The sequence below is a fragment of the Nanorana parkeri genome, unplaced genomic scaffold (assembly GCF_000935625.1).
Source record: "Nanorana parkeri isolate BGI_ZX_2015 unplaced genomic scaffold, ASM93562v1 scaffold370, whole genome shotgun sequence".
Classification (NCBI taxonomy): domain Eukaryota; kingdom Metazoa; phylum Chordata; class Amphibia; order Anura; family Dicroglossidae; genus Nanorana; species Nanorana parkeri.
The window spans coordinates 115,831-128,885 of NW_017306638.1; the positions used below are offsets into that span (position 1 = coordinate 115,831).

A 13,055-nucleotide genomic window follows, 5' to 3' on the forward strand; every position below is an offset into this window, starting at 1 on the left:
CCCCCCTATGTGATAGCAAAATATGTGACAGGTCCTCTTTATGGAGACATCAGGGGTCTCCAAGACCCCTAATGTCACCTAGGACCCCCCAAAAGAAGCCGGCCCGGAGGCAGTTAAACGCAGCGGTCGGGGAGCGAGATTTTTAAACTCCTTTTGGTCCTGCCCACATATACGTGCCTTTTGGTTTGAAGTTACCTTTTTCATGGAGACTGGTTTTTCGTTTCCCCAATATATGCAATCCCACCTTTTGCCTATTGGGTCTTTTTGGTGGATTGATGTTGGATACGGGGGCTCAGACCCTCATCCGTTTTCTCTTGTTCTATGCCAGGAAGGCCATCCTTCTGGTTTGGGGTAGCCCTAGGGCTCCTTCTTTGAGTGGCTGGAAATGTTTGGTTGATCAATTCTTGCCTCTTTATAAGATCACCTACGAACAGCGGGGTAATGCGCAATGCTTTGATCGTATCTGGGGACCATGGTTATCTTCTACTACTACTATAACAGTTGATCCTACCTGATTGAACTTTGTAATTTAGTATAATACCTGGGAGTACTTGTTTTTCTTGTGAATTCTATTGAGTACGATGTCAGCTGATGCTAAATCTTGCACTTCTGTACTGAGACTGTAACTTCTTTGTGGTTTTTATTTTTGTTATGTTTTTGGCTTATAAGCGTGTTACTGGGTATGTTGACCTGGTTTTCCCTTTCTTATGTGAGCTTGTTTTGTAAAAATGTTGATAATGATAATAAAAACCATCTTTAAAAAACAAAATATAAGATTGATAAACATGAAATAAATAGAAAAAAAAAATCCCAAACAAACCACTACAAAAAAACACTGCAAGGAGGGAACAACTACAGCAAAAAGGACGGTCTCTGATCTGTGAACGCAGGAGTACATAAGACTATGTAGGCCAGCACAGTGCAGTCCATAGTAACTTAGCAAAATATAACACCGTATAGCATCTAACTCGCCATACACAGGCTGTCAGCTCTCCCCACACTGCTCCAACACACATCTACAAATGCTGCTGCCCCCCGTTTATAGTGGGGGAGCTGGCACATAGCAAAGACCCCATTATTGGCCATGCTAACCCTCATGATCACAGTTGAAAGGTTAGGCATGGTGTTATGGGTCCTTTAAAATTAAGTACTGGCAAATTTTACCATAAATGGTTTACCTCAAACGCTTTGGATTCACCATGAACCTATTGTGCGATTAATTCAAACCTCATCCCTATTTTTTTGTAGTGCAATGCTCTATTTATACATTCATTTTTGACTGGTACCCCAAGTCCTTTAGGAACTTGGCAATGCCCCTGTAGCTATTACTTTAAGGTTGTTTCTGCTCGTCAGTTATTTTTGCTGTAAAAAAATATTGCTGTTTTTATTTTCTGTAGATCTTACCAAACGCAAGGAAATACAGTTTTATATTAAATCTTTTTATCAATTTACTCCAAAATGACAGTTTCTTTTTTTCTGTGGAATCATCTTTAAAATCAGATCAAAAGTTAGCTGTAAATTTTGTTATTAATACAGTGGTGCAAACACAGTATGCTATTGTTTTATACGATGTACATACCTCTGCAACATAACTTATAGCATCCTTCACATTTAGGTCATGGAAAACACTGAGAATTCGATCTTGTGTTTTTTGGGCTGATTTTCTCATGAAAAGTTTGCTGAGATATTTTGAATCAAATTTTGCAAACCTAAGCAAAAACAGGTCAAGGTTAAATATATTTTGTTTATGAAATGAAACTAGTTTATAAAAAGGAATAAAAAAATTATGATATAAAAACTCAATAAATGTTCTGCTGCATAACAATATGGGCCAAACACACCTGAGTTCGAACTTTAGAACATGGAAAAAGTTTGAACTCAATGAAACTCTATGGAACCAGAACTCAGAAAATCAAATGTCCCCATTTTGAAGGCTTATATGCAAGTTATTGGCCATAAAAAGGGTATTGGGATTCAGGTACTGCCCTAGGAGACATGTATCAATGAAAAAAATACTTATAAAAATACATAAAATACATAAAATACATTTTAAAGGAGCGGTGATTTTATCATTGCTTAAAGTGAAACAATAAAAATGAAAAATGCCTTTAAATATCGTGCCTGGGCGGTCCTCTTAAACTCCCTGTAAAGTGGCGCATCTGTACAATGTATAGAACCTGCTGCAGCAAAAAGCGACATGTATAAAGAAAAAAATTACATTTAAAAAAAAAAAAGCTCGCAAACATGTTCTGTAACCATCAGGGTATGTTTCGATCACTTTCTGACTTAAATTCGGTTCAACCTGTAGAACCTGTACCTGTATCTACAGCTTCGCCACTTCCTTAACTCTAGTATGAATAGGCACTTTTTTATGAGACCTCTGACTCCCTTCGAGAAACTTTGCACGTCCCCCTGTAGGGTTACACACACAATCTCAGCGATTTACGCGATCCTAAATGAGCCCACTTCTTCTACTCCTAAGCCATCTATGAAAGCATGGGAGAGGGATCTGTCTCTCTTGTTATCCTCACACGAATGGGAAAGAATGCACGTTTTACTGCTCACTAGCTCAATGAACGTCCAGATTCAAGAAATCAATTACAAACTCTGCACACAGGGATACAAAACTCCGGTGCTGCTTCACCGTTTCTGCCCAGACATCCCTGACACGTGCTGGCGGTGCTCTCAAGCTACTGGCACACTCCTTCACATATGGTTGTCCTCTCCTCACCCCCTTCTGGGAAGAAATACACGCTCTCATTCAATTCATCACTGGTGTCTCACTTGAATTTTCCCCAGCCTCATTATTATTATACCATTTCGAGGATTCCCACCATATCTCCAAAACCTCCCTGACGCTGCACTTACTGAATGTACCGAAAACCTGTGATTCCTAGTCACTGGAAATCACCCCGACCACCGACTATTCAAGAGTGGCTGGCACGAGTGGATATGGTGGCGGAAATGGAAGAGCTTATCCACTCCAGCAAAGAGAAATGTCTTGTTTCCTGAAGACTTGGACGGCATGGTACCTGTTCAAAGACTTGAAAACATATACTACACTCACTAGATGAGTTATGTCTCTCCTTCTCCTGGCATACTACTGCAGCTTGTTCCTTTCCTTCCCCTATCTCCCACCCACCCCTTTTTTTCTCTCTCTATTACCTCTTCTCTGTTCCTCCTCTCCATTTCCCTCTTTTCCTTTCATCTGACTCTGGCCCTATTTCCTAGGGGCAGAGCAAGTGGATGGGAGACTTTACGTTCTTTTCCCTACTACTTGCTCCTTTCTTGCTCTTTCCTTCCCTTTCTTCTGCCCCTCTCATGTCTCTTCCTCTTGTCTTTATCTTCACCTTATGCATTTATCGGCCTCCTATCTCCCCTCTTGCTTCTCTATCTCTTTCTTCCTAAACCTCCCCCTTTTTATAGGCTCCCTAAGTACCTTTGACCATGTATGCAATCCACTCTGCCCAGGAAATCTTTATCCGTCCCGCACTTAGTTTCTCCTAAGCTGTCTTACAAAGTTTTTAGCATCACTATGGGTTGAGTATACCATACATTGATACCAGTCTGCTTCACGATGGGCAGCATTGCGTAGCGTTTCGACCACTATTTGGTTACATAGTTATGTTACTTGGAGAGGCCCTCTCCGTTTCCCTGGAAATATTTTTTTTAAAAATCCGACGCCCACCGACCCGTTCGCTCACGACGAACTCCCGCCGCAGAATGGCATTCTGACAGATGCTGTCAAAATATAAACAATTGGGTGAGCTAGCGGTGACAGCTAGCTAGCTCTGCCCAACTGTTTTCATTTGTCCGGCACCTTACAGGACTTAGCTGTGTGAGCCATGATTGGGCAAAGTCATCATTATTTTGCCCAATCATGGCTCTCACAGTGCACTGTGCTGTGATTGGTTAAAGTCTTACACCTGACCTGTGGTCAGGTGCATTGGTTTACCCAATCAGGGATTCACAAGGCACTATGCAGAGCGCTGAACGCTGGTCCACCGAACGCCCTGATAGTTTGTGTGTTCGCTGAACACACAAACTACTGATGTTTGCGTCGAATTGTTCTTCTACTTGAACATCGAGCCCATCCCTACATAACAAATCTATATGGAAATATTTAAGATACAATATGAAAAAAGTAACACCAAACAAACCATAAAATATATTCTGACAAAAACAGAATATTGATTGTAACTTGCATGTAGATGTTTGATATTATAGTGTAACTTGCCGCTGTCCACTTGGTTTTGAAAGTGCTAGCTGAGTGCAAGGTATTGTCAAAAAAAAGCATGGGAAACATTTAACAAATGAGAAACAAATTTTAAATATACCATACAGTGGGGAGAGGTGATATGGGAAAAACACCAATCAGTACGATTTTCATGGAAAGCATCAGCAACACCATATTCTGGCATTACATATTTTAAAACTGTTATTGATTTAAAACTTAAAAATACATTCAAGTACCTTAGCTAATAACACAAACGTAGCTTATTTATGTATCACTCAGCTGTAGATCCTCAAATCATCTCTGAATTCGTGCTGACATTGTCCTAGCTGGTGTCAGGCAGCTATCAATAAATTTAAGTGAAAAATAATAAAATAGATTAAAACTAAAACCAAACATTGTTTATTTTTTAAAATCCTGTGTGTAAATGTGTAATAATCTACTCATAGAGGTCATGGTTGTCGGAACTAAACAAATCCAAGTATTCAGGGGGTGTGAAAAACTCAGGAGAGGAGGGGTAAATAATATAATTAAAAAGGAAGTTTAAATGTATTTTTATGTTATTTAAAAAAAAGACAGCTCTCTCATTTAGTTATATAGCTACTGAATGAGACATATGTTTCAGAAGGGATGTCTGTACCTTTAACATACATATCTCCTTGAGAAGCCAATGTGATCCTAAAGGGTTAAACCATCAATCTGAATGAGGATCTCCTCTAATCCAAACTCTCTCTGTCCCTTATCACTGCTGCAACCTGCTCATTGATTCAGTGTATTGTTCTACTGGTGGTGACTCACGATTCTTTTGACTCTGTAACTCCTCTGATGACTCATGATTCTTTAACTCAAAGAATCGAATGAGTCTACTGAGTTAAACAATCAAATGAGTCTACTAACTCAATAGACTCATTCGATTCTTTAACTCAGTAGACTCATTCGATTCTTAGACTCAGAGCTGTTGGTTCACAGATGTGATTGGTTGCTGGGGTGGGCTGAGAGGGGCTGGCAGAAGCCTGGCTCTCACTCTAGCATCATATTACAAGAGCGGCTCTCTGCTATACATTCCACACTGAGTCACACACTGAGCTGCTTCAAACAGATTAGCTCACTCAGATGAATCGACTCCTCCAGTTCACTGAAGAGAATCGATTCAAAAGAACAATGTTTGTGGCTATTGGCTATGTGGCTATTCATGAACTGGACATCTCTAAAGGACAGTGCCGGCATGAATTCAGAGATGATTGGACGATCTACAGCTGACTGATAAATAATTTGCATTTTTGTTAATAGTAAGTGTACTTTAAATGCATTTTTAAGATTTAACTTCGGAGTTTAGTGTGACTTTAACATCAAGCGTGTAATACAGTAGCACATCCCAGATTAGATTAATTTCAACTTTGAAAAGGGTACTTTTCACTGTCAAACCCGATATTTTTATCCAACGGTAATAGGCCTGAATGGAACTGTGGAAGTGACTGCTACCACAGATCTAATGCTATAGAAAAGTGTACCCCTACAAGAAAAAAACCCTCCACTTGGCCAGTGGTGCAACAGTATAACTGTGTAGTTTGCGAGTTTATTTTTTCACAGAGCCACATTGCAAAAAAAAATTCAAAACACAAAAACAGTTCAAAACTCCACATTTCCAAAACCCCCCTTCCATTCCTGTGCCCCTAATTATTCCTAAAATATTCCAAATATAGACTTCAGGTATGTGCTAGGTTTTATCTTGAAATAAACATTAGAGTGTATTATTGAAGAGCCAATAGCCACAAACATTGTACAGTGGCTGGATAGCACAGCACCTGATTGCAGTAGGCATAGGCTGCCATCTAGAGCTGCAAAAAAGTTACACTATAACCACCCCAAAGTCCAGAGGTCTGAGCCCCACTTTGTCCAGGCTCTTTGGGCTGAAACTCCTACCAGGCATAAAAAGGGAAGTAGGGGTGCTGTGTGTGGAGTGTGTGTTCATCTAATCCTGCCCTCCACCGTCATCTCCTTTTTGTCAACTTCCTTCAATCTTTATAAGCTGTTTTTTTTCACCCTGCTAGTGGCTTCTCTGATGACAAATGTGCCTCCAATCCTCTTATCCCTGAAAGGATTTTTTTACAAGCACAGGGGACAGGCCTAGCTGCAAGCAGCACTTACAGTCAGCTTCAGAACATGATTGCTGACTACATTGGAATACAAGGAGGAGGGTTGGGGTGCTGGTAGTAAAGAGGAGGAGGAATGTTGTGATGATGGTGCTGTGGTGGTGAGAAGGAGGATTGGGCTGCCAGTAATGAGTAAGAATAAGGGCATCTACCAGTCTGTGGGCATACCAAAAGGGAGCCCACAATGCTGCTTTAAAGAGGTAGTGCAAGGCATCTCTTTCTGCTGATTCTGCTGTTGGAAAAACCTCTCTGATGACCAAGGTGCTGCACAGTGACCAGGCCTAACTGCAGGCAGCATCCATAGTCCGCTCCTGAACCACATGATTGCTGGCTACATGTGAATATGAGGAGGGTTGGGGTGCTGGCAGAGAAGAGGCGTAAAAAGGGGCAAGCTTACATTTGTTTTTATTTATTATGTTTAGTACACTGGAGGCATAGCTGTAGGGGAAAACCTATGGCTATAGACTGCCCGCCCCTCCACAACACAGCAGCACACAGAAGGCGGGGGGGGATCCTATGTCCAGGAGGAAGGGCAGGCAGCAGAAAAAATTAAGTGTAGAATCCTATGGCAATAGACTGCTGACCTCCCTCATATCTTCTTTTCATGGGCAAAGCAAGTCTGGATTAGGTATACAGCTGGAGAATGTTTTATTTGTGGAAGGTATATAACATTTTTTACATATTTCAATTTTTTTTTTACAGGTTTTTTTCTTGGAAGGCCATCCCTGTCCCGCTCAAGCAAACACAGACAGGGATTGCATTGCAAACTGGTTACTATGTTAGGCAAGAAGAAATTCCAAGACCCTAACACCACCCTGATCTTATGCAAAACCAGAGGGATTATTTGCAAGATATGACCACCAGCTCAGACACTCACCTCGGAGAGGTGATGGCTACAAAGAATGCCCCTTGTAGATGAAACTAGTGAGAGAAATTTGTCTAATAGGTTGAAAAGGCTTTTCTGAAGTGCAGAGAAAATCAGAATAATTTCTAATCAAGGCATGAGAGGCCAGTAGTCTCTGAAACAAGATAGAAACTCCAAACTACTACCCCCCAAAACAAAAAAGTGACACTCATCTTGTAGAGGTGATGGCTACAAGGCATACGACCTTGTAGGAGAGAGTAGAGAGAGGAATGTTTCTGGAGTGCAGAGAAATCTCAGAGTGACAGAAAACTCTACATCATTTTCATAGAAGCTACATAAAGGACCCCCTGTAAAAAACAACTTAATCAAGGAGTGAGAGATCAACAGTCTCTGAAACATTATAGTAAGGGCAGAAACCTGACCTTTGATAGTGTTTAGAGCCAAATGCTGGTCTGGGCACAGCCATTGATGGGTGCGCTTGCCATTTGTTTCACTTGTTGGATTTGGTGTAAGGACACACTGGGAGCTTCAGGTGCCATTGTGATCTGCTAGGCTTCTGTGCCTTTATGGAGAATTGGGCTACCTCCTGGCAAACCTGCACCCAATTCATCCTTTCCTATATATGCTCCAAGATAGAGGCTCTCATAGATTAAAGTCAGGATCCCATTACACAGAGGTGCCTTGACAAAGCAGTGTGGCTTCCACATATTTTTCAAAAGTTGTGCAACTAAAACCTGTTTTAACCCTCATACTTAGGACTTAGTGTCAATGTTTTTGCAGGCTGGTTGTTGAGTGTGCAGGGAAATTTTTGCTTTTGTACAGTCTAAAGCCCTTCTATGTGCACCTTACTTTAAACCCAGTTATGAATTGATGGGTGCATTTGCTATTTGTTTCACTAGTTGGATTTAGCGTGGGGACACACTGTTGGGGACTTCAACTGCTATTGTGATGTGCTGGGCTTATGGTGTGTCCCTGTGCCTTTAAGAAGGATTGGCTACCTTCTGGCAAACCTGCACGCAATTCATCCTTTGCTATATATGCTCCAAGATGAAGGCTCTCATAGATTAGCTTTAGGACCACACTACACAGAGGGGCCTTGATGAGACAGTGTGGCTTCCACATATCAGGTTAGCACACTGGAATACAGAAACACTGCAAGCCAGTAATCCCTCAGCATGCCTCTGTTTTGTGGAAAACAAGTAGCAAGGGCAAAGCAAAAAAACAACCGAAAAAAAACAGGAACTTTATTTGACCTGAGTCCCTTAATGGACACCAAGAAAAAGATTTTACAGTAAGTCAAAATCTTTTTTTTTTCCTTGTCCTTTGAGTGACACATGAATTAAGAAACAGTCAGGACATCCAAAAGCAGTCCAACTGAGGGGTGGGCAACATCCATTCACAGGCCCATAAGAAGGAACTGTTTGCAACTTACAACTACCTGAAAGGCTAATATCTGAATCAGATAAGGGAAAATCCCTGCAAGATGGGGAAGCCACAAATAATAATATTGAAAGGCTACAGAGAATCAACCTGATGCTGAAGCACAACCAACACCAACACAATAGATGCACCAACACAATAGAGCTCAGTGCCAAAAGGGGAATGATTCCACCCAAAGGAACACTGACCTTGCACCAGTAAGAGGCGGTGAAAAAAAAACAGGTGGAACAACACAGACGAACAATGTGATGTAGTTAACAGAAAAAAAACCCACTGGGGCAAGACCCCAAGAGAACAGATTTTCAAAGGAGACCTTGGACAAAAACAGATCCACAAGGCCAGCCTATTTACATGTAAAGGCTTAAGCCTTACACTCTCAAACCTTAGTATTTGTGGCAGAAAGGATCTATGATAATGGTCAGGCAACCATTCTTGAAAGCAAAATATCCAAGGGTTATAAATACCCTCACAGTGTAATATCCTATATGAATAGCTACATGACCCCTGAGACTGGTAGAGAACTCAAGGGTAGCAACCATGAAGTCAGCCTGACCAAAAAAAAGGGAGTAGTTTGCATGAGAGGTACCCCTACAAAGAGTAGGGGTGAAGGGCATACCACAGACTGGTGAAGGGGAACATTAGAACAAGATCAGAAAAAGCCATCCACTTCAACATCTTGAGGTGTTACTGGGGTCTGACAGAAGAGCTATGCAGGATTTGCCAAACTTTAAGACCAGAATATAGTTCTAAGAATCTCCTGACCCACCTTTGTCTAGTGAGGCATCTTAGTTGGCAAGTCAGGCACATGATACTTAGCCACACTACTAAGAAAATTCACCATACTAAGGGAAGAAGTGAGTAAGGGATCTGGAGGAATTTCCCCAAAAATCTGCAGATCAGCCACATAAGGAGAACATATCTCCAGTTGATCAGGCCCCATGAAGCCCCCTGCACATATTCTATTTTTAACCGGGCACACCTTTAGCAGGATTCCAGTTTGTTCTGCCTGCTAACAATCTATGGGAGCAGAGAGCGCTGCAGCCATGATTTCTGCATGGCATGCAGCAGATAAGGAGCACACAGGTGAGCAAACCCCTCCCTTTGATGCGGAGACCACCAGTTGAGGAGATCCAGAAGCCAATGCACCAACACTTGTCCCTGCTGGACAACAGACAGAGTCCTGGCTATTACCCATTCACCTTTTATTTCCATATTGCGTTGTGGTTCTACCATCACAGTGGCTCCTCTTACGTGCCTTCTAGCCACCACAGGAAGGGGGCACACTAACTCATGACGTGGGGGTATGACAACCCGGTGACGGGTAGGGAGGCGGATGACCCCAACTTTCTCTGTATGTTTGTGACCCTGTGTCTGAACAGACGACAAGCATTAATCAAATTCTGCAGCTGAGTTTCTGACTGTTCGGATGCCTGCGTTAAAGCCTCCCGTAGAAGGCAGGTTAAGTCCAGTTCCTTCAGGACATTCATGCCCAACACCACTGGAATCTCTGGGAAGGAGGCATCTCGGGTCACCACCACCCCGACCCATGGGAGGGTCTGCTCATAGACCTTCATGGACATCCAGGTGACCCCTACTACTGGAATAGGCAGGTTATTAGCAGCTTTCAGATTAAGCCAGGAGGGGTCTTGAGTTGGAGTCTGGCCAAAATGTTGCAGGTAGAAGTTATAGGCCATTCTAGTGACCTCTGATCCAGTGTCCACCAGACAGCGAGCTGACCAGCCGTTGAAAGTCACAGTTACGACTGGGCAGGCAGATATCATTGTAGGGTCACGTTGAGGCTGTGAATTAATACTTCCCATGAGTCGTCCCTCCGCCATGGGAACCTCTATTGTAAAAGATGGTATTGGTGAGGCCTCTATCTTCCCTCTCTCACAGTTCCTGGAAATGTGACCCATCCGTCTGCACTGCCAGCACTTGCGATCCATATCTGGATCTCTCCGGAGGGGGTTACTTATAGCACTAGGTCGGGAAGCCCCACTCTGGACAGCGGATATTTCCTGTTTGAGGGAAGCCACGGAATCAGCTAGGTATTTCACAATTCTTTCTAGCGAGGACAGCTCATTAGCCGTAAATTATGAGGGACATTGATTAGTGACATCCTTGCATTCTGACAACTCCCTGATCCCTTGAGTGACGGTTACCTGGCTTCTGGCAATAGCCTGTTCAGGTTCCAACTCTTCCTGTTCTCTCTCAATTGCCTCTTGGAGGATGATGGTGAATTTCACTGTGTCATCAGCCTTCAATCTATCCCTTAAGGCTCTCTTTAATGAAGAGGACCGGACACCAAAGAGGAACTGGTCCCGGATGAGTTGATCAGGGTTAGATACTCCTGTTCCGGCAGATGCCATTTTTTTCTCCAGCTGGCACCAGATTTCCTGCAGGGCCACAGCATATTGAGGGATAGTCTCTCGTTCATGTTGACCCCTGGGTATAGAATCTCCTCTGGAGTTCAACTATATGGGTACTCTGATCATACAAGCTTTCCAGGCGCGCCACAATAGCTGCTCTACTGTCTCTTTCCTTTTCTGGCAGGACCAACACAACCCGGCGTGCCTCAACTTCTAGTGAATTAACAGCCAAATCTGCAATTTGCTCTGCAGGTACTTGGAACAAGCGGGCTGAGCTGTCCAATGTCTCCACCCAGTCTTCCAGGGAGGTATTTGTGCCATTAATTTCCATTAAATTTAGGGATCAGTGCCAAAGCTGCTCCATAAGGTGCCATGATTTACCCTCTAGCCACTCCCGCCGCTGTGGAAGATGGTTCTGAGATCCTGCCGACTGCGCAAAAATCTAAGCGGGGCTAAAGTGTGGCTGTTTTACAGAGGGAATCACACTGCATAGTATTGCAAACAAAGTAACTTTAATTGCCGGATAGGCGGTAGTGGAAAATATTATTTACAAAAGTGAAGAGAACGGTTTGCTTTTATGCATATAAGGCACAGGTTCACAATACATCCACAAAAGATACAGATTGCAGCTTAATCATTTGGCACTGCAGGCAATATGCTTTCTTCAGGCACAGATATATTATACAAGGCACACAATGAGTACTTGCCAGAGGCTGGGTGTCCATAAGCAGGTTACACAGATGCAGCAGTAATGGTTTAAAGGAGAACTATGGGGTCAGTGTTTTTCCCCATAGTTCTCCTTAAGGTAACGGGAGGACACAAACTAGCATCCTCCCGTTACCCTAAGCTCAGTATACCGCGAGCTACAGCTCGCGGTATACTGAGACGCCGGAGCGGATCCCGACTTAGATGACGGGATCCGCCCAGCTGCGTGAGTGACAGCTGGCTCTGCCTATCTAGAGGCAGAGCCAGCTGTACCCGCCCCCTCCCCCGTCCGTTCCACCAGTCAGCGCTGGCAGATCGGAGCGGGGAGAAGGGAATCCAGCCCCTCCCCCTGTCACGGCAGAGAGCCGTGACAGGATCGAGAGGCGAGCGAACCCGGTATGTGTTCGCTCACCTCCCGATCTACTGAGCCGACCTGTGACAGTCTCATTGTCACAGTTCGGCTAGAACTATGAGGTGAGTGAAAAGCACTCACCTCATAGTTCAACTTTAACAGAGAGATATATTTAGTCTAATGGTCTTTCCTCACACACACACATCAGTGGTGCTGATCAGTGGCGGAAGGAACAAAGGGCCCTGGTGCAAGATTTTTTTTGCCCCCCCCCCAAAAAAAACCCCCAGAAACACAGCGCTCTCATTCCGCAGCGCGCGGCCGGCTGTCACTTTCTCTCCTCCCCGATGGGACACAGAGCAGAGCCCCGCGGGGAGAAAAGAAAGCAGAAAAATGCCACTTTAGGCATTATGCCAAAAGTGCAATTTTCGGCCAATATGTTTTGGCGGCCGATATATGGTGCACCCCTAATATTTACAGCAATGCAGAATGGCACAGGCTATAGAGGACTACACATCCCAGCAATACTTTATATAACAATAGCATTTCTGTATAAAGTACTGCTGAGATTTGTAGTCCTCAGCAGGCGATTGCTTGTAAGTCATACAGCAATCGCCTTCTGTTAAAAGCGGTACCAAGAGCCCGGCTGCCGAAGCAGCCGTGTTCTTGTTTTAACCACTTTTGCGGGCCGCGGTCTATAGACGTACTGCGGCCCGGAAGTGGTTAAAGTGACATTAAAGTCAATTTTTTTTATCCCTTAACTGATGTCTCTTAATCCGATCTTTTCCTTTCCTGATTATTTCATCTGTCCCTCCAGCGGTGTGGCGGCTCTCCGATCCAGCGCTGACTCCTCTGTCATTGCTGGCACTTCCTGTCCCACGGTGTCTGCAAGCAGGTGCATGCGTCCATATACTTACCTTGCGTCTCTCCTCGTCTCCCG

The 13,055-nt window shown here is 43.5% G+C and overlaps 1 protein-coding gene across 1 annotated transcript in view; it reads right to left on the reverse strand.

Annotated features, from left to right (window-relative positions):
* Positions 1 to 13,055, reverse strand: part of SLC9A3 (solute carrier family 9 member A3) — a 313,153-nt gene that overhangs the window by 104,216 nt on the left and 195,882 nt on the right. The window contains exon 10 of the mRNA XM_018558948.1: positions 1,580 to 1,709. Coding sequence (XP_018414450.1) covers positions 1,580 to 1,709 — 130 coding nt within the window. The remainder of the gene's footprint in view (positions 1 to 1,579; positions 1,710 to 13,055) is intronic.